This window comes from Castor canadensis, chromosome 11, assembly GCF_047511655.1.
Source record: "Castor canadensis chromosome 11, mCasCan1.hap1v2, whole genome shotgun sequence".
Classification (NCBI taxonomy): domain Eukaryota; kingdom Metazoa; phylum Chordata; class Mammalia; order Rodentia; family Castoridae; genus Castor; species Castor canadensis.
This window is the reverse complement of record NC_133396.1, coordinates 27629471-27651797: the sequence shown is the minus strand read 5'-3', so window position 1 is coordinate 27651797 and position 22327 is coordinate 27629471. Positions and strand designations below refer to the sequence as shown.

General features: G+C 40.0%; 2 protein-coding genes and 1 non-coding gene across 15 annotated transcripts in view; 2 read left to right on the top strand and 1 right to left on the bottom strand.

Annotated features, from left to right (window-relative positions):
• The window catches only part of Utp18 (UTP18 small subunit processome component), a 32979-nt gene extending 19253 nt beyond the window's left edge, over nucleotides 1–13726 (bottom strand). The window contains exons 1-5 of the mRNA XM_020175960.2: nucleotides 13334–13726; nucleotides 12306–12418; nucleotides 9809–9907; nucleotides 4519–4586; nucleotides 396–484 (exon numbers count right to left, since the gene is read on the bottom strand). Of these exons, the coding sequence (XP_020031549.1) occupies nucleotides 396–484; nucleotides 4519–4586; nucleotides 9809–9907; nucleotides 12306–12418; nucleotides 13334–13726 (762 nt within the window). The remainder of the gene's footprint in view (nucleotides 1–395; nucleotides 485–4518; nucleotides 4587–9808; nucleotides 9908–12305; nucleotides 12419–13333) is intronic.
• On the top strand, nucleotides 11085–11292 carry LOC141414230 (small nucleolar RNA U3). Its single transcript, XR_012439298.1, has one exon. It is a non-coding gene; the product is annotated as a small nucleolar RNA U3 (small nucleolar RNA).
• The window catches only part of Mbtd1 (mbt domain containing 1), a 64792-nt gene continuing 56134 nt past the window's right edge, over nucleotides 13670–22327 (top strand). For 3 of the 13 annotated variants that reach the window (XM_074046067.1, XM_074046066.1, XM_020175958.2), the window contains exon 1: nucleotides 14186–14419. In XM_074046067.1, coding sequence (XP_073902168.1) covers nucleotides 14399–14419 — 21 coding nt within the window. In that variant the 5' untranslated portion in view covers nucleotides 14186–14398. Of the gene's footprint in view, nucleotides 13807–13837; nucleotides 14136–14183; nucleotides 14420–15023; nucleotides 15086–22327 lie in introns of those variants that run through there. The other 10 variants (XM_074046073.1, XM_074046069.1, XM_074046072.1 and 7 more) reach the window with 7 other exon arrangements.

The window sequence follows — 22327 nt, the reverse complement described above, 5'->3', positions numbered from 1 at the left end:
AAAAGGCAATGAAAAGTGATAATGACCTGACACTTTTAATTTTAAAAGCTCCCTTGGGCTACTGCATGATGATTTAGGAAGAGGTAAAGCGAAAGTGGAGAAACCAAAGCCACTGAAATAAGCTAGATAAAAAGGCAGCAGCACAGGCAAGACTGCTATCAAAAGGATAAATCAAAAGGAGAAATCAAATTGCTTGCTATCTCCTAGAATTCCTAGGAATATAATTTCATGCCTCTTGATTATTTTTGCAAAAGGAGAGAAAAAAAAAAAAGCCTAACAAATATTTAGTAAGGCACAGTGTCAGCAAGCACATTTAATCCCACACATAATAAGAATCCATACTTCTGGATTTCAGTGGTAAGAAACTGGTAAGTGCCAACTTCAAAGACTCTCACCTTCAAGATTCCTCTTGGAAGAGAAGTTGATGTTGATATGAAATTCCCAGTCCTTTGTAACAAATCATCTTCGTCCTCTTCACTTTCATCTAAGTCAAAGAAACCCACAAGGCTAATCTTTAGAATCAAGATGGCTCATTACCTATCCTAAACTTCTCTAGTTCTTGCTGCAACTCCTCTCTGGTCTCTCAACCTGAATCACTGTTTTAAAGCTGCAATTTGCTATTTTAAAATAGCAAAACACATTTAAAAGAAAGACAAAGATGACATGGCATTTTAACATACACAGTTAAAATCAAAGCTTGACTCTGGAATAAAGAGTAACACAAATGGTGTGTAAAGATGAAGTAAAATAAAAGTTTAAAGCCAGCATTTGATTTAAAAAGAGCAACTCAGAATATGACAAAATTAGCAACAGGATAGACAGCAGAACTAGCTTAACAACACACATGACAAGGAATGTGGGCTAGAGGCATGGTTCAAACCCCAGTACCAAAACAACGCAACAACAAAAACAAGTTCAGTTGCCTGAAAAACCACTGTCAACAAACTGTTAAAACTTCAAAGAGAGCTAACAGACCTTCTTTTCTCGTAGACATGACTGATGATTCTAGTAGAAAGCAGCTGAGAAGCTATGCAGACTTTTTAAAACATTCATGGGGCTAGCACTATAAAACCCTCTTAGCCTGTCAAAGGGATCTAGCAAACCCCCAGGTTTGTACTGGGGCCCCAAAAGGCTATACATAGGAATTAGGGTGAAGTAAGTTAGAAGAAAATAAATCTTCCAAGAATTAAAACCCAGCTTTTAATCATAACTCTTCTCTGGAATTGCTTCACAACTCTTCTCTGCTTAGCTCCCTACCCAGGAACTACAAACCATTACCTTAGATCTGAATAATCCCTATTACTTTTCATATATAATGTCCAGCACTCAATGAAACATAAGCAGACCAATACTGATGAAATAAGATAACCTGACTGGGGCTGGAGAGCATGTTTCAAGTGGCAGAGCACCTGCCTACCAAGTGTAAAAACCCTGATTTCAAACCTCAGTACCACCACTAAAAAAATAGGAAAAATAGATAACCCCCACAACTCCATGATGGGATCTAGATAATGGAGAGTTATCAGACACAAACTTTCTTTTTTGGGGGAAGGGAGTTTGAAACAGGGTCTCACTATGTAGTATATAGTATCCTCAAAGTCAACATCCTCCTACGTGCTGGGATTACAGCCATGTTCCACCACACCCAACTATCAGACATAAACTTCAAAAATCTTTGTTTATTTGACAAAATAACGGGCTAAATTTCCAAAACTTAAAAACCTCACCATGTCAAATTCAAAAGCACGATGAAGCACAAGCAGAATCTAAAGCATGCTAAAATGACTGAAGAGTAGGGTTAAGTTAAAACATTCAGACAGCAAAACAACAAATCAATCCAAGAAGTTACTGCTGGCTTTAGAGGTATATGATGTTAGTTTTGTGCCTATGTTTAAAGGTAGTACTTCTCTTTATAACAAACTTAATGAAGTATTTACAGATAAAAGCATGTTAGAGATAACTGTGAAGCAGAGATCTCACTACCACTCTTCCAGTAAGTATACCATAGGCAAGTTACTTACCTACTTGAACATCTCTCTTATGTAAAATTGTCTATAGACTAGTATATACCAGGTGGTGGCAGACTACCTAATTGTTGAATTGCAAATATCCTTTGTCTCCTAGGCACAAAGCTGAACTATACTTCCTGACCTCCCTTACTGTTAGTGTGGCCTCAAGATTAAGTTCTGGCCAATAAAGTATGGGCATGAGTATCATATACTACTTCTAGGTTAGGCCAATAAAAATTCCTTTGGGTGGGTATCTGTTTCTTCTCCTACAAACCAACTGATTTCAGTACCTTGGACAACTTTGAAAGACCCAACCCAAAGATGGCAGATCCTCTGTCAACTTGGGTTCCTGAAGTACACAATCACCTTCTCACTAGCCTAATTTTATGTGTAAAAGGAAGTAACTCCTACCATATTAAGCCACTGGGAGTTGGGAGGTTTTCTGTTTCAACAGACAACATAACCTTATCCTATAATTTCATGGACCTAAATATTGTGGGGTTCTTAAAATACAGTATTCTAAATGAATAATAAAATTGTATTTCATACAAGAGGTCAGATCCAGAAATATGTATTATAAAAAAATGATTAAAACATGGCTGGAAGTGTGGCTCAAGTGGTAGTGTGCCTGCCTCACAAGTGTGAGACCCTGAGTTCAAATCCCAGTACCATCAAACAAAAATTTTTTTTTGTTAAAGGAACAGGAATGTTTAGCTAAAAAAAATAAATAAATAAAAATAAACTCAGGGCTGGGAATATAGCTAAATGGTAGAGTGCTTGCCTAACATGTGCAAGGCCCTGGATTTGATTCTCAACACCACAGAAAAACTACCTTGGGAAGAGATTTCCCAAATAAAAGAAGAGTTTTACATGAAATAGAGACAAGATAACCTATATGTGTTCCAAAAGTGCTAACAGAGAGTTGTTGGGAAATAAACTTCCAAAAGAAAAGGGAGAGGAACAAAATGGTCTAGCAAAAAGTACAACATTTGATATATTTAAGCAGAGGATAAACTGAAGATGATTCTCACAATGGCTAGTCAGGCAATATCATGCAGATTTCTTCACTCTCTACATCTGATTGGAAACAAGGTCAATTTCTACCTAATAAAAGACCAAGTTTGCTGGAGGAATGGCTCAAGGGGCAAAGTGCCTGCCTAGCAAGTGTGAGGCCCTGAGTTCAAACCCCAGTACCACAAAAAAAAAAAAAAAAGACTGAGCTATCTAAGAATTATTTAAACACTGGCTCCCTGTATGGGCTCACTGTACTTAAGGACCATAAGGGCTGACAGGGGTAGGGAGAAGGGAAGCAGAGGTAGCAGTAATCAAACAGAAGCTTATCAGATATCAAACATGCTAAGGAAGAAGCCCCTATACTATGTGGGAAGATAACTCTAGACTCTCTAAAGGATTTAAAAAATTAATTCTAAGTCTACTACTTACTTATAACTCCCAGCACACAAATCAGATATTGGCTAAGACATCTATATTTATAACACCTAAACTCAAAAGGATCTAAAAACCAGAAAACAGTAATGACACAAGCCAAACTTAGTCATAAACTAACCACCTGAGCCTAACCTGACAGTGTGCTCCATAGAAAGACATCCCATTTCTGAGCAAACAGCTAGATTAGCTGCTTCAGAGAGGGCTCTGAACCAAGAAGTAATTTGCTTATTTTTCCTTAATCCTATGCCAATAACGCAATTTTGTTGAGAAAGAAACAAAATTCATCTACTCTTTGCCTTATAGTATAGAATCTGTTACAAATTGGGTAGACCTTATCTAAAATGCTTTGGACCAGAAGTGTTTTGGATTATAGATTTCAGATTATAGATTTTGGAATATTTGCATATACATAAAGAGGTATCATGGGGATGGGTCCCAAATCTAAACCTGACATTCATTTATGTTTTATATACATGTAATTTTATACAATTTTTAATAATTTTTATGCATGAACTAAGCTTCCAGAAAGCAGAATTTTCTACTTCATGGTGTCATGTTGATGCTCAAAAGTTTCAGATTATGGAGGCTGTCAAATGTCAGATTAGGGACACTCTACCTGTATTAAAGAGACTTCATACTATTATTTAAAAAAAAAAAAAAAACAGCTTACCTCAGACACAGTAGGTTTCAAAAACTAAACATTAAATAGGACCAAAAAAAAAAAAAAAAAAAGACCTAAAACACTAGGCTTTTAGAAGCCTAAGAAAGAAAAAAAAGCCAAGTGCATGTGGCTCACACCTGTAATCCTAGGTATTCAGGAGGCTGAGATTAGGAGGTTTGCAGTTTGAGGTCGGCACAGGCAAATGGTTTACACAAGACCTCACCTCCAAAAAATATCCTGAGCAAAAAGGACTGGAGGTGTGACTCAAGCGAGAGAGCACCTGCTTTGCAAGTACAAAGTCCTGAGTTCAAACCCTAATCACACCAAGAAAAAAAAAAAAGCAAGCACAAATAACAACAGAATAGGCAAAGGGACTTAAACTGAGATATCAACACTCACCATCTGAAGATGTCTTCCGCTTACTAGTCTCTGCCCATGCAGGTACTCCACCCATGGCATGCTGGAATCTAAGCAAAAATATCGAGGATAAAAATGTAGTGAACATTATAATATTCTAAAAAAAAAAAAAAACCCTAATACATGAAATATTCAGGTTAGAGCACCACTGAGAGTATGCATAGAATTTCTTCCAAAGAAGCTCCTACTACTTTTAAGAACAAAAGTTATCTTTACTCACAGGCAACAGTCCCAAGTTTTCATAAACCTCTACCCACCTAGAACCCAAATTAATCTTGGATACAGCACACCTAAAAACATATTCATGTAGTTATATGGCTATCTTATTTGTTCATACTAACACAGCCTAGATGTTCAGGACTAAGTAATGAAGTCTGTGATTATAAGCCAGAGTATATACAATGCATGGTAGATAAGGAAGAATACAGGAAACTTCTTCATGTATGATTTGAACAAAGTAGGAGCATTTCACCCTGGAAAAAGTAAGCTTTAAGAGAAACATGATAGCTGTGTTCTGAAGGGCTGGTAGCTGAAAAAGGGCAAAGAGTCATTCTAATTTTTTAATACAAAAGTACAAACTAACTGGCCAAACTAAGCCCACTAGCCATAGATAACTAGAAAAGTGAACAAAATATATAAAACGACTACTTGCAGAAATTGGACAACAGGCAGTCCAGTGCTATGATTGAGAAAAGGAAAATGAACAAGGTGAGCACCACCAGGAATTTTCCTGAGAACGTATTAAGATGACCCTGGCACACAGCCAAGAAAAACAGAAGACTTGAAAGAAGCTACACAAGAGAAAAGGAGAGAAGAGCCCAAAAACTCACCAATTCCCCTAGGAGTTTAATGACATGTCTGCTGAATACAAAGCTGTATATTTGTAGGATAAGACTCCACGAGGTTAAAGAACTATGAAGGAGGGCAGGAGGTGTGGCTCAAGCAGTAGAGTGCTGCCTCACGAGCATGAAGCTCTAAATTCAAACCCCAGAACTTCAAAAAAAAAAAAAAAAGAAAAAAGAAGCAGCTGGGTGTTGGTGGTTCATGCCTGTAACCCTAGCTACTTGAGAAGCTGAGATTGGGAGGATGGTGGTTCAAGGCCAGCCAGGGCAAATAGTTTGCAAGACCCTATCTCCAAAATAATCAGAGCAAATTGGACTGAAAGCATGGCTCAAGCAGTAGAGCCCCCTTCCCCTCCCCCCCCCGCCCAAAAAAAAAAAAAACTACAAAGAAGCTATAAATGGCACAATACCAAAGCCCAGATTCAAGCTCCCAACTAGTAAGAGGAAGGTCTTTACTGAACACTCAGGACATTCACTAGAGATTCCAGAAAGGTCATCCTTGGTAGTGGGGATAAACCTGTCTAGAGTAAGGACTACACTAGACCTGCTTAAAATCAAGTCTTGAAAGGATCAAATTGATATGCAAGCAAATTAGGTGCCTGCCAAAACAAAAAGCAAAACACTGCCCAGAATTCAATCAAATCACTACACATGTAAAAAAGTAGAACATGAACAGTAACAAAAGAAAAACCAGTCAATACAAACACACAGAAATGACAGACAAGATAGATTAGTTAAAATAGCTAACGTATATATGCAAGTTCTTAAAGGAAGCATGACATAACAAAAAGGGAAACAGGAAATAACCAAAACAAAAAGTTTCCAGCTGAAAAGATTTAAAGCTGAAAAACATAATGTCTGAAATAATGAATTCACCAAATGGGCATAAACAGACTATATACTGCATGATTTTGCTTGCATTATATTCTGTAAAAGGCAAATCTATAAGGACAAAGAACATAACAGTTGGCTTTTAGAGGCTAAAAAGGGTAGAACCAGAGGATTAACTACAAAGGGTTATACTACACTATTTGGGGTGACCTCAATGTTCTATGTCTTGAATCCCTATCTTGATTATGGTGATGATTAGCTGACTACATGTATGTAAGAAAATTCACAGAACACTTAAAAGGTGAATTTCACTGTGCATAAATTATATTTCAATAAAGTTATCTTGTTAAAAAGAAATGATGTACCAGCTAGAGGTGTTGCTCAAGGGTAGTGTGCCTACCTTGCAAGCATGAAGCCCTGAATTCAAACCTCACTACCACTAAAAAAAAAAAAAAGAAAAAGATGTAGCATGTTGTGAGGCCCTTCTGGGTTTGATCCCCAATACCCCCTCCCCAAAAAGCATAATGCTATTAATGCAACGAATCTCTAGGAATACTACAAATGTACCAATATTTAAGTATTTTTAAATGTGTTCAGTTAAATTAAAAGTATTCATATGAAATTACTTTAAAACACACGTATAGAGCTAGAGTGTGAGTGAAGTGGTAGAGCACCTACCTAGCAAGTTTGAGGCCCTGAGTTCAAACCCCAGTACCAACAAAATAAATAACACACCAACTTCCTAGTCCAATATATATACATATATATATATATATACATATATAAATGTATATATATAATATACGTATATATACAGACACACATATATATGTACATACTTTTTTTTGTTTTTTGGCAGTTTTGGGGTTTGAACTCAGGGCTTCTGCTTGAGATATGCCTCCAACCCCCTTGTTCAATTTTTTTGGGGAGTGGGACTGGGATTTAAATTCAGGGCCTCATACTTGCTTGCAAAGCAGCTGCTCTACCTCTTGAGCCATACCTCCAGTCCGTTTTGGTCTGGTTATTTTGGAGATGGGGTCACCTGAACTATTTTTCTGGGCTGGACTCATACCATGATCCTCCCTATATCAGCCTCCCAAGTAGCCAGGATTACAGGTGTAAGCCACCAGTGCCCAGCTCCCCAGTTCAATTTTTAAAGAACCTAGAGGCAGCAAAATTATTACAACAATAAGCACACCTAATTCTAGGATATCATTTCACTCTAAAAGGAACCAGCGTTCTAAAGAAAATAGGCTGATCTTGGGCAGGGAAAGGAAAAAAAGCTTCTAAGACCAAAGAAGATGAATGTAGGAGCCAGCTAGGCAGGGATCCCAAGGCCACCGCCAATTTGAGCAAAAACCTACGACTACAATTGATTATAATACACTGAATAAATAAAAACCTATGAATCCAAAAGAATATTGGTGAAACCCTGGCAGGGGGAGGAAAGCTCTACTTTTCAAAAGATTGCCATCATTAAACGTAGAATAAAAAAGCACGAGTTGCAAATAAAGCCTATAATGGCTTGCAAAACAGAAAAATTGAACAAAACATGACATGCAACATAACCCACTACAGCTCAAACTATTTAAAACCAGCTCACAAACACTCATACATTCCCAAACTAACAGTATGTAGCAGTAACTCCACATAAACTCCTTTCCAAAGACAACTGTTTCAGCAACTTGCTTGATTTAAAGATTTCTAGCCAACTCCCATCCAAGACCATAATTACTAACTCATAAAACTACCCCTACAGTTAACCCCAGTCCCCAAACCTAAAGGTATCCTTCCCTAATTCCTCCGCAGACACTGAGATTCTGTCAAGACGATGCTTTCTCCTGTTGAGCAAATTTGGTAAAACCAACTTTGTAAGATCAACAGACTTCCACGATTATCTATGCATGGAGATTTCCACACAGAGGAATCAAAAAAAAAAAATTACACCATTTTGTAACCCATAACATAAAGGCTGAAAACCACTAGGTGTATGTAAACCACTAGGTATACGTCTTAGGGGAACAGGTTCTTCCTGCACTGCCCAAAAACTTCATTCACTCAGATTATTTGCTAAAGGCAAAACAAAGGTTAGAATTTCTTTCTTTCTTTCTTTCTTCTTTTTTTTTGTGGGGGAGGAGCAGGAGGGGAGGGTTGAACTCAGGACTCACAGTAGCTAGGCTGGGTCTCTATTACTTGAACCATGCCCCCAGCCTGAGTGAAGTTCAAAACTCACTCACTTTGACTTTCAAAATTGAGCTGTCTGAGGGTTCACAATCATCAGTGATCACACTTTGTAGTTTCCTAGATATGCATAAAAGTCACATCATCTTAACAGATTTCTGTCAAAATGTTTAATCTGTGAAGCCCATCGGAAACATGTCACAGAAAAACACTATAATGAAGAAACAATCAGATTAGGGAGGAGTTAATTGGGAGTGACTGATGGATGCATACTATCTTTAGGGGTGATGAAAATGTTTGGAAGCAGACTGAAGAGCTCACTGCACAATGCTGTTAATGTACAAAATTATACACTTTAAAAAAGTTTAGGGCTAGGAGCCTGGCTCAAGTGACAGGACGCCTGCCTAGCAAGGGCAAGGCCCTGAGTTCAACACCCCAGCACCACCAAGTAATAAATAAATAAATACACAGCTAAGTTTATGTGAATTTCATCTCAATTTTTAAAAAAAGCTGGCATGCTGGAGCACACCTGTAATTCCAGCACTCAGGAGGCTAAGGCAAGATTTCAACAGCAAGACCAAAAAAAAATACAAAACAAAAAATCGGTGGGGTGCATGGCTCAAAAGGCAGTATGCTTGCCTAGCATACTTGAGGCCCTGGATCCAATCTCTACTACCACCAAAAAAAGAAAACTTTCAGAATGTAGAACACATTGTAAGACAACAGGCCGGAGCATTTCAAGATACCACTGTTATGGGAAATAAAACTAAAAGATGGGAATAATGGTTTAGATTAAGAGACTCAAAAGGTATCATGTCAAACGTAATGTATGAATCTTATGAGAACTGGAGAAATTAATACTGATTGGCCATTAGCTATTTTCTTAAGTATGATGATACTGTCAATAGAAAGGAAAAATCTCCTTATTTTAGTTGATGCACCCTGAAGAATTCAGAGGTCAAGTGTCATATTATCCATACCTTTTTCTCAAATGCTTTGAAAAAACACATACAGCCAAGCCCATAAAGCAAATGTGGTAAAATGTTTAAAAACCCACTGAACAGCAAGTGTTTAAATTTTTGAAAATTGTGAAAGCTGGGTATGGTGGCACACATCTGCAATCCCAACAATAGGGAGGCTGAGATGGGGGAATCACAGGTTTGAGGCCAGTCAGGACTACACAGTGAGACCTTGTCACAAAAAAAAGTTAAAAAAAAAAAAAAGATGATTTACTATACACAAATAATCAAGTTACCAGTATTAATGATTTTTTTTTGCATTTGTTGTATCCTCTTCCCTAAGTACTGACATCAGTACTCCTGTTTCAAAATTGAAATCCAACAGCCAAAGACAGAGCAAACAAAGATAAACCGCTGATTATATACCTCTTAGATAATCACATGAAAAAGGACACTTACTCTGCGTGAAGTCTCTTCTGAAGCTTATCTCTTGAAAGTTTACCTTCTGTGGCATTTTTCATCATATCTTTCCGAAATCGATTGTTCATCATGTCAATCCTTTAAAATACATAACAACACATTTAAAGTTACTTTTAAAGACTCATCATAGCTGGAGGATTGGTTCAGGTGGTAGAGTGCCTGACTAGCAAGCATGGGACTGAATTCAAACCCCAGTACCTCAACAAAAAAACAAAACTTCATACATGGCAAAAATGGATCAAAACAAAAACAACTAAAGACTCATCATAAAGTGATGGGTGCTCCCTTAATGGAACTTTAAAGGTGAAGACTGTAAGATGTGGCTATTTCATAGGCATATTCTCCATTCTTCCTCCTTTGGAGTCTCTAGTATTTCAGATCAACTCGTTAATCCTTGGAGAGTTAATATTTCATAATACTCATCATAACTTATCTAGATATACTTCACGCCACTCTTCAAATTAAATCCCAGAAAATGTTAAGAGTTAAATATACATAAAGCAAACTTTAAAATAGTATGAAGGAAAAATTATAAGAAAAGAGTTATCTCTCTGACAAGACATTTTAAAAACAGTAAAAATGATGATGAAAAAGATTCAAAAACTTCTGTGCACAGAAAGCTGGGGAAAAACCTACAATAAATATAGGTTTAAGGGCTAGAGATGTAGTTCAGTGGCAGAGTCAATCCCTAAGCACATCCAAAAAAAAAGGTTTGAAATGTAAGGAATCTGACATGCTAAGATCAATAAAAAATAGTGTCCAACAGACAGAGGCATAATACAGATTACAGATACATATATGAGAGAAATGCCAATGGTAACAAAAATGTTTTCTTAGCCAGGCACAGTGTCTCAGGCCTGTAATCCTAGCTATTAGAAGTGAGTTCCAGGCCAGCCTGAGCAAAAAACTTCACAACACCCTGTCTCAATCAATAAAAAGCTGGGCATAACTGGGTGCTGGTGGTTCATGCCTGAAATCCTAGCTACTCAGGATGCAGAGATCAGAAGGCTTGTGGTTAGAAGACAGTCCAGGCAAATAGTTGTCGAGACTCTATCTTGAAAAAAACATCACAAAAAAGGGCTGGTGGAGTGGCTCAAGGTGTAAGCCCAGAGTGTAGACCCCAGTACCAAAAAAAAAACCTGGGCATGTGCCACGTGCCTGTCATCCCAGCTAAGTAAGAAGTGTAAATGGGAGAACTGCAATCCAGACAAGCCCATGCATAAACATGAGACCCTATCCCAAAAATAACCAAAGCAAGACTATACTTTCAGGGATCATTTCTAAATCAGAGACGTTTCTCTGATTGTGTAAAGTACCGGAAACCACGAGGAGGAGGTGCAGTGCTTTCTCCTGAGCATGAAGCTGGCTCTCAGTGTTGCTTTACTGCAACTGCCATTTGCCACTGATGATCGTTCTTATTCTCTTTTAAGGGAATAAGAGGGAGAGAGCCCAGACTGAGTGGTAAAATAAATAAATAAATAAATAACCAAAGCAAAAAAGGGTTGGGGGTGTTTAAATTGTACAGCACCTGTCTGGAAAGCTCAAGGCCCTGAAGACAAAAAAAAAAAAAAAACATTTTTTTCCCAAAACAAATTAAGTACAGATACTTCCTACCACCAAACTGACAAAGTCTGGAAAAAACAATAAAATAAATCACTTTTCATAAGAATGGGCTGAAATTGACATATTTCAAGGAGCATAACACTGGTACTCAGTCTGACAGCATTCATCAAGAGCCTTAAAAATATCTGAGCTTTTAGATCAAGTAATTCTACCTCAAAGGATCTCTAAGGAATTAATGAGAAAAGCAAAAAAAAAAAAAAAAAAAAAAGTTTATTCATAAAATTTACTTTGACATTAAATTATAAAAGGGACAAATGAGAAAATTTTATTTAAATTATACGCATTCAAGAGGCTACAACACAGCATAACCATTTAAGACTGTTTATAAAGGCTTAAAAGTGGGGGAAAATATTTACAGTATCACTGTGTAGAAAAAGTCAAAAATTAAATATATGGTACGCTTTCATCTATGAAATTTCATATTGTGTCAGCTTTCTTTCGAGCCTTTACTCAGTTTCCAGCACTGTGCTAAAAATTCTACATGCACTATGTAAGCCAAACAACCTTCTGATCGTCACTATTAATATTATTGTTTTATAAATGAAAAAAGGTTGGTCCAAGCTTGCCCCTGGTCACTTTGGAACTGGCCAATTAAGGAGGCAAGGTCAGGCCTAACTCCAAACACTGTTCTCTTAGCTCGTCTACACTTCCCAGAAGAGACAGAGAGACATATGCCAACATGTTAACTGCAGTTCTCTCTTGGTAGTGGGATTATCAACAACTTTTTCATTTCTATACTTTCTAATGTTCTTCAAGTCTTCACAATCACATATTTTTTAAACTAATGACTTTAAAACATGCAAAATAACTTTTTAAGTGTCCAGAGGGATTCTGAAAGGAAAAAGCAACTCACATTTCCTCATCTTCATCTTCTTCATCCACCCAAACTGGCTTCTTCTGAGGGGGAAAACTTTCTTTCGCTTCATTCTCCACTTCTGAGTCATCTGAGCTTCCATGTACTTGAACCTACAGAAGACAAAATGCTTTCAAGCACTGAGTTCTTCCTGTACTGTGGTGGCAGACACCACACCTTAGTGGCTTGTAGACGGCTTGATTTCATGGCCCTCTGATAAAATAAAGAGATGGAATGCTACCATAGCATATGCTGGAGAAAGAGCAGAAAACCACAGATCACTACTACTTATCTCTTTATCTTCTATCTCTAACACTACTATTTACACAAGCTCTAAGAGGGCAGGTGGTTTTTGTCAAGTTTTATCCGTTGCTGTGGCTCCTCCAGAACCTAGGGAGATACCTGGGAATCTATCTTGGTCGAATAGCCAGGAACAGAATAAAACAAACGATAGAGTGCAAAAAATATAACCAATCACGCAGGGCTTGCCATTGCTAACAAGAGTATCCGGCATCCAAAGACTTGCAAATATTGCTTAAACAGACGAATACAGTGCTCATTCTGTACAGTCGGTGGGCATCGTCATCACGCAGGGTAATTCGCAGATTCCCAGATTTCTGCCCACGAACTGACGTCATCAACGAAATGAACTCAATCACTGGCAAAGAAATGCATCAGGTAATCGATCTAGCGACCACCGCCAAGTTCCGGCAGAGGGTAACAGAGCCGAGCCGTGAAAAATGCTCACTACTACGGTTTTCACAATAAACAACGTGTGGAGCACAAGCTGCCTACGAGGCGCCTCAGCCCCTTCCGGGAGGAGAAAGACGCTGTCTCCGCCCCTTTAGGCTCACAGTCCCGCGCCGCAGGACGGGTGCGCGCGGCGGCGCCCCTCGGCGCCCGCGTTCGAGCCTCCCTCCCACCTGAGCGCTCGCCGCCGCAGGTCACCCAGGCTCCGCCCCGGGAACCTCACCGCCCACCGCGCGCCCCGCCAGAGCGCGCCCAGCCCGCACAGAGGCCTCCCTCACCCGCGAGCCCCGCAGCCGTCGCAGCAGCGCGTCCTCATCGTCCTCCACGTCGCCGAAGACCAGCTCCTCCAGGCATCGCTCCACGGCCGGTTTGTTCTCTTCCAGCGTTAGGCGGTTCCGCTGCCGGAGCCTGCTTTCTTCCTCCGCCGCCGCGACGCTGATCACAGTATTCGCAGCGCTCGACCGGGCCGGCGGCGTCCGCGGGGATGAAGAGAAAGCCTTTCGGGACATCTCGCCCCTCCCGGGTTTGGCTTTCCCATTCCATCTCTTTTGGGTCTTCCGGTCAGGTTTCGTGCCGGCTCTTCGATCTGGTTTCGTTCGACTTCTCCGTTCGGGCGGCATCGTTGGATTTGGGAAGAAACGCAGGCGCTCACGTGGAGCCCCACTGCGCATGTGCCCCCGGCGTCTTGCTCGCCACAGCCGGGACCCGGGAGGGCGGGAAGGAGTCTGCGCACCTTTTTGTCACGTGACCAGTACGTCCCGCCCCCTACGTCGCTCCCACTCCCCCCGCCAGCTCCTCCCCCTATGGGAGTTCCTCCGGGAGGGCCAATCTTCCGGGTGTAGGGGGAAACGGCGTGACTGGAGTGGAAAATTTTTCCAACACAACTTGGCAGCTTCAACCTATTGAAATGAACGCGAGAAAGCTAGTGTACAAACGGGGGTGACTGAAAGGAACTTCTCTTCCTCCGGACTTTAACTACCCGACTTAACGCAAGCTCTTATTTCCTCTTCCCTTCGTTTTGGTACGGTCCGTAGAGTACGGAGCCTGCAGAGGGTCCCACGCTGGACGAGAGAGAGGAGGGTAGGTGGGGAAGTGGGCCAATCGGGGCGCGGGTCACGGCGCAGGCGCGCTGGGGAGGGAGGGCTATGCTAATGTTGTTGATATCCTGGGGCCACCCGAGTTAAAGGGGGGAAATCCGGGGGCTGCCGCAGCCACCGCGGGTCTGGGCCCAGCCTGGGGCTCCCTGTACTCGCCGCAGTCCCGGGAGAGGCGCCTGCCCCCACCTCGGGGAGGGGGCGCCGCGGGCTCGGGGAGCACGGACAACCCCTACCCATGAGGCCCTGATGGAAAACACAAAGGATCTGGTGAGAGCCGAGCGCGGCAGCCGCTTTGTGTGCCAGGTTGGGGGGGGAAAGCCTGCCGCTCCCTGACCTCGCTCCCAGGCCTACTTCTCCATCCCACGCCCCCTCCACCTCCGGAGCTCCCTTCCCCCTACCGGCCGTTAAACGTTCAGGGGTTCCCCTCCCCCTCCCCTTCTGCCCCGAGCTCGCCGGGGTTTTTCTCTTCACTCTTTAGAGAAAAAAATGGAAAGTTTTCCTGTGCGCCCCCCACCCCCGCTCTGCCTGGGGAGAAAGGCTGCGTCTGTGACTTTTTCCTTTTTTTTTTTTTTTTTTAAAGCCAGTTGGGGGAGAGGGGAGTCCTCACTTCCCTGGGGGTGGGGGCGGGGGCGCAGTTTCAGTTCTTCACCCGGAAAGGTGCCCATGTGTTTGGGGGCCGGTGCCGCGAGGCATTTTGCACGTGGAGGTGGAAATATTGAAAGGGGGCGGGGTGGGCACGTGTGGGAGGGAGAGGTGGGAGTGGTGTTGGGGAAGCCGCCGCCAAGGCCGCTTATTTAAACCGGGTTCCAAGTCGGTGGACTTACATGACCTTTGCGTTCCCTTTTGTGAAATAAAAATCCTAACGTTTCAGAGTCGGAAGAGACATTAGAGGTCACCCAAAGCAGCCGCCCCCTCTGCAGCTTCTGACAAGTGGTAGGTAGTCTGGCCTTTCCCGAAACTCCTACAAACACCGAGCGCTAACTCCTGCGCAGGGAAGCCCCTTCCGTTTCTCAGTGCTTGTAATTGTCTACCCTCATGAGGGTCAGTCTCATTCATGTCCTGGTTAAGTAGCTCTTTTTTTTTTTTTTTTCTCAATTTTCTTTTTTTCTCACATCCTCTTCACCCACATACTGCTCATTGGCCTATATTTTGAATGCCAGGAAAGAACAGCAGGGAAGTTGAGGATGGGGAGGAGATTTGAGAGAGAGGGAAGCCTAGTTGAAAACTTTGTTGGGGCAGTTTCAACTGAAGGTGGTTCTACAGGAAACGGGGGATTGTAATCTGAGGAATTCATGGCTGTTGTGTCTCCCTAGTGCACCTTTTTGAAATTATAAATTTCAGCGTCATCTCCATATTTCTGTCACAAACTATACTTGTTTGTTGGCCGAAGTCACTTTCCCTAAGGTTGCCCTAAAATTATCGGGACAGTAGTGAAGCAGATAGAAGAATAGCCTGGTAGAGGAATAATCAGAACTACTATTCTCCCGACATTTTGACTTATGTTCCTTGCAAACGTCTTCCCTGCAAAGGCCCCTTTTCCCAAATGCTTTCCTGTTTTTCTTCCTTTCTTTTCTTTAAGAAACTCTTGTCTTTTAAGACAGTTGACGTTTATGCAACACTTTTAATGTTTGCTTAGAGTTGGAGTACTTTTAATCTTCCCTAAAGTAGTATGTATCAGTATTTATCACTTGTTAATTCAGTTTCAAATACAGTCACTCAGTATTGCTCTAATGTCCTTCATTTGTTGAGCTGCGCTGTCTTTACTAGTTTCATTGGCATAAGAATCTTGGGGGCACATGTTTTCCTGTTCCTAGTATGGTAAAGCAGGAGACAAGACATAGTACTATAGAAGTAATCCATCTGGTCTAAAAAGCAATGAAAAATTTTTACCTTAAACTCCCAATCCCCTGTTAAAAATATTAGTACACTTTTTTTCCCTCCCCTTTAAGGCTTAAGAAACTGTTGCTTTGCTCTTGTGTGATTAAACTTATTTTTCTTTCGTTTACACCAACACCAAAGAGTGTTTAGAAAGAAAATAGCTGTCTTTTTTTTTTTTTTTTTTTTTTTGCACCACCTCCTCTAAATAACAAGTAGCTTCTATTTATACAGAAACCTATACTCAGGGCTTGTGGATACCTTGCAAATTACAGGAAAATCTGTCTTGAATAAGTATCTGTTCAGAGTCTTATGTTTTTTAGCCATCTAATTTTTAACTTTATGTAAACTTTGACATTTTCTGTAAATTTAGTCACTAGAATTTAGCATGGAATTGAATACTCACTGTGAGAAAAGTTAATAGAGTTGTATAATCGTGTCTTTAAAGTTTTAATTAATAGTGAGTTCCAAATTGTTTTCCTGGTAACTTTAAGCATGAACTGTAATGACACAAGTTGACTGGCTTTGGAAACATTTGCATTCTAAACATACTAGACAGGAACAACTGGTTTTATTTTTAAAGAAGGCATTGCTATATATTTTTATGGCTGGTTCTGTGTGGATCTTATTGTGTAAGCCTCCCTAGATATTGAGATGTTCCTTCTAGTTCCTTAATTATTTTGTAAATGAAAATGAAATAAATGATTTTATGTTTTAAAACATACTACAGTGATTAAAAGAAGATAAACTTTTAATTTATAGGTGAAAATGACAATATTAATGTCATAATGTCATTCATATTAAACTGGAACTGAAGACATGGCTCAAGTGGTAAAGCACTTGCCTAGCATGCACAAGGGGACCCTGGGTTCAGTCCTCAGTCCCACAAAAAATAAAGTCATTTATATTAAACATTAAACTACTAAATTACTTAAGTCAGGAATGCTCAAGTGATCTCAGTGACCACATTCTAAAATAGAAAAGTCACTTATCTTTGCGTTGCTTCTCGTTTCTCTTTTTCATCTTTAAAATGTTTGCTAAAATTTAACCTTTTACACTAAATTCAAAGTAAAACAGTGTGTGTCCTTTATCTCAGTTTCAAATGCAAGAGAGAGAAAAACAGGACAGTAGAAGAAAAAGAACTTAAAATAGTTACAATAAACTTAAATATATCTTCTAACACCAGGGTACTATTAACTGTTCAGGTGTCTCTTTTTTTTTTTTTTTTTTTTTTTTGGCGGCCCTGGGGTTTGAACTCAGGGCTTCACACTTGCTAGGTAAGCACTCTACCACTTGAGTCCCCAGTCCTTTTTGCAGATATGGTCTCACTTTTTTTTTTTTTTTTTAATTTTATTCATATGTGCATACAAAGCTTGGGTCATTTCTCCCCCCTGCCCCCGCCCTCCCTTACCACCACTCCACCCCCTCCCTCTTCCCCCCACCCCCTCAATACCCAGCAGAAACTATTTTGCCCTTATTTCTAATTTTGTTGTAGAGAGAGCATAAGCAATAATAGGAAGGAACAAGGGTTTTTGCTGGTTGAGATAAGGATAGCTATACAGGGCATTGACTCACAATGATTTCCTGTGCGTGTGTGTTACCTTCTAGGTTAATTCTTTTTGATCTAACCTTTTCTCTAGTTCCTGGTCCCCTTTTCCTATTGGCCTCAGTTACTTTTAAGGTATCTGCTTTAGTTTCTCTGCGTTAAGGGCAACAAATGTTAGCTAGTTTTTTAGGTGTCTTACCTATCCTCACCCCTCCCTTGTGTGCTCTCGCTTTTATCATGTGCTCAAAGTCCAATCCCATTGTTGTGTTTGCCCTTGATCTAATGTCCACATATGAGGGAGAACATACGATTTTTGGTCTTTTGGGCCAGGCTAACCTCACTCAGAATGATGTTCTCCAATTCCATCCATTTACCAGCGAATGATAACATTTCGTTCTTCTTCATGGCTGCATCGGTCTCACTTTTAATTCAGGCTAGTTTGGACCACAATGACAGGCACTTGCCACCATGCCCAACTTTTTTTCCATTGAGATGTGGTCTCCCAAAATTTTTTGCCTAGGCTAAGATGTGATCCTCCCAAATAGCTTGGAGTGACAGGCACATACCACCATGCCTGGCTATTGGTTAAGATAAGGTCTCGCTAACTTTTTGCCTGGACTGGCCTCAAAATTATCATCCTTGCTATCTCAGATGTGAACTACCAGATCCCAGCTTGTCTTCTAATTTTACATTTAAAAAAATACATACAGATTCTTTTTAGAGCTTATTTTTTAATAAACTTTGGTGGGGGGATTGTTTTGTTTTGTTACAATATTGGGGTTTGAACCAGGACCTTGTGCTTGCTAGGCAAGCACTCTATCACTTGAGCCATACTCTAGCCCTTTTTCCATATAGGATCTTGCACTTCTTAACACTAGCTAGACTTCCTTCGTCCTACCTCTGCCTCCCACATAATTGGGATTACAGGTGTGAGCCACCACATCTGTCTCTTTTTTTTCTTTTAAAGATTTTTTCCCATACACACACCAATTTACAGTTTCTTGCTTTTCTGGAAGCCAGAAGAAAAAGTGAAAAGGCAGCAGTTCCATTTGAACAAATCCTGAGTGTGAAGTAGAGTGAAATGTTACAGTAAGAAGGATACTAATAGACTAGAGTTGGATTTCTGTACTGACTAGTACTCCATGTCACCTATTGAACAAGATCATGTGCCTCATATTTCTTATCACACTTGAAGGGTTGATCTAGAATCAGTTAGCATTGTCCAGTAGAACTTTGTGCAGTGATTAAATGTCCTATACCTGCACTGGCCCGCACACCAGCTACATATGGCTATTAAGCACTTAAAATGTAGCTAGTGGATTAAAGAACTTAATTTTTTTATTACATCATCTTCCTTGATGTCAACTTAAATAGCCATGTCTGCCAAATTGGACAGACAGACATACAAAGGTGTTTTCTAAGATTAGCTAATCACTGGGCTCAGCTCTTGGGGGCTGTAGTAGAAAATGCACACCCCTCTCCTGAAGGTTGTCATGCAGTAGGTCTGCAATAAGCTTTGGAAATGTGTTTTTGATGTATACCCCTGAGTTAGGGAAACATTACATTAGGGGATTTTTGAGCTCTCTTCTAGTTCTCACTTTAGTGTTGATAATTTAGAATTTAGTATAGAAGTTAAGGTCTAGACAAAGTCAGCAATCTCAAATCTAAACTAACAGGTGAGAATCAACCCTGCCTCCCCTCTGAGGTTTCTGTAAACCTCCATGCAGATGGAATGATTGCTTTATAAGCTGCTGTGATAATTAAAACATTAAGATGTCTTCCCAGAATCTCCTTTTTACTGTACTATTTAGTTCCTACTCCTATTACAAATTGATTATATATAATACTAATTATTAAAACATCAGAGCCTAATTATTTTGCCCCAGTTTGCAATCTGGTCATAGGTCAGGCATATCAAGTCTAACAGTGTTGTGTTTCTGGTGCTTATCACCACAGTTTCTATATATTGCTCAGTAAATATTGGTTAATATTATCTATTACTTTGTTTAGACTTTTTTGGCAATACTGGGGTTTGAACCTAGGCCCCTTGTGCTTGTTAGGCAGGCACTCTACCACTTGAGCCACACCCTAAAACCTTTTTAACTTTAATTCATTTGTTAGATTATTTTACATGCTATTGTATGCAGACATGTAGTTAACTCAATTTTAATTAATATTCTCTATTTTGTTGTTGATTGTGTAGCTTTTGAGCAACCAGCTCCATAATTTTTTTTTAAAAGATGAACATACTGGGGACATAGTTGAATGGTAGAGTGCTTGCTTACCTAGCAATACTCAGCACCAGATAAAAATGAAAATAATTAAACACCAAGAAAATGTTACCATTTTATATCAGTGTTTTTAAGTTGTACGAAATTAACACAGTACTGAATAGTCATCATATTTTCTCTGTATTAACATAAGTGATCTAACTTGATTGTTCAAGCCACGTTTGTACCACAAACCTAGCTTAAATTTGAATTTTGTTACTTGGGTTAAAATTGATAGTTGACTTGGGCTGAGGGTACCCAAGTGAGCATATGCTCAGTGATAGAGTATGTGCTTAGTATGCATGAAGCCCTGAGTCCAAGCCCGGCAATGAAAAAAAAAGAAAATCAACTTCTTAAAAAGTTAGTTCCAATAATAATCTTAAAGATCCTCTAAACTACTTAATTTTGACAAGGTTGCCTTATATTTAATTAGCTTTTCAGGTTCATACTTAAGGACTCATAGCTATCTCTTTGAAGAACTGAAAGTCCATTCAAACTATTTTATATAATAATATATCCTTCTAATAATACATTCTTCCTGTGTGATAAGATATTTTTTTCCTTATTTAGAAAACAGGGAAACTAAGACCTAAGTAATTGTTGCATCCATAGTCGTTACATTGGTAGCACAAAAACTGGACCCCAAAAGGTAGAAAAGTTGGGCTTACACAACTAGCCAGACTCTGCTTTTCATCCTGGTAGTAGAATGAGACCAAGGCCAGCAAAAGCTAAATAGCTCCCTAGCTCCTAAGGCCAATCACCATAGAGTATTTCTCAATTCCTATTTTGAATTTTGTGATTTCTTGTACATAAATTCAAATGTAAGGTTTGAGAAAATACATATTATCCCAAACCATCTCACTTCTATCCAGCCTGGGATGAGAATCATTATTCTGACCAGCTTACCCACACTCTACCCATCCATTACTTATCAGCTGTCTGGGTTATCATTCAAGGTATCACAGTGTTGTGTTCAAGTTCTCTCTCTTTTTTTTGGTTTTTTTCAGTACTGGGGTTTGAACTTGGGCCTCACGCTTGTTAGGCAGTTGCTGTACCACTTGACTCTACCAGCCCTGGTTTTTTGTGTTGGTTTTTTTCAAGATAGGGTTCCCTAAACTATTTGCTCTGGCTGGCTTTGCACCAGGATCCTCCTGCTCTCTACCTCCCGATTAGGATTAAAGGGATGAGCCACTGTTGCCCAGCTCAAATTTTTTTATGCAGTACCCTAAAGCTGTGTCATTCACCTCACTTCATCTGATCCCATAGGCATTGTATTATCACAAGAATAGAGTTAACACAATACAATATTTTGTGAGAACATATTCATACAACTTTTATTGCACTATAGTGTTACAGTTTTTCTATTTTATTGTTGAGCTCTTAACTGTAGTTGGGCATGGTGGTATACACCTATAATCCCAGCACTCAGAAAAGAAGAAGGGGGAGAGAGAGAGAGATCTTGGATCATATCCTCCATGAATGGAAGGGGAGCGGGGGATGGTCCTACTGTATATGTTCACAGAAAACCTTGTTCTGAATGGAGAAAGAATAAATTATAGTCTTACTTGGCAATAAAAAGCAGTGAACCATTCATTCATGTAGTAACAGATAAGTCTCAATTACACTATTCTGAATGAAAGAAATAGAAAAATGTGCTTTTTTTTTTCCATTTATATAAAATGGTTTGTTGGCACTACCAATGTTTGAACTCAAGGCTTTGCACTTGCTAGGCAGGCACTCGACTGCTTGAGCCCCACCTCCAGCAAAAAGTCTTTTTCCTTTCGGACAGGATCTCATTATGTAGCCTAGGCTGTTCTTGAATTTATGACCCTCCCGTCTCAGCCTCCTGGGTGCTGGGGTTTACAGGCATGCACTGCCATACCTGATCCTGAGATACTCCAAAACTCAAAATTTGAGCACTGACTCCACAAGTAGAATATTCCACACTTGGTATCATAAGACAGGCTGTAGTCAAAACATAGGTTCAGATCTCCATGGTGGTTCATGTAATCCCAGCTCTGGGGAGGGGAGGTTGAGGCAGGAGGATCATGAATTCAAGACTAGCCTGAGCTAAATAGTAAAACCCTATCTCCAAAAAGCTCCCCCACCACTACCAGAGGGAGGGGACAGGAACACAAAATTACTAAAACTACTGTGTATTACCTTCATAGCTGGGGTGTAGCTAAGTGGCAGAGCACCTGCCTAGCAAACATGAGGCCCTAAGTTCAAACCCCACTACCCCCCCCTAAAAAAAAAAAGTTACCTTCATGTATAAAGCATATGTAAAACCTAATCTTGTGTTTAGACTTGGATACCTACCAAAGATACCTCATTATGTGTGTATATAAATATTTCAAAGTCTGAAACACAACAGTAAGCATTTCACATAACAGGTACTCAACTTATATCATAAGATCTAGCAATCTCACTTTTGGGAATATATCCAAAAGAATTGAAAGATTTCCATGCCACAACATTTAGGTA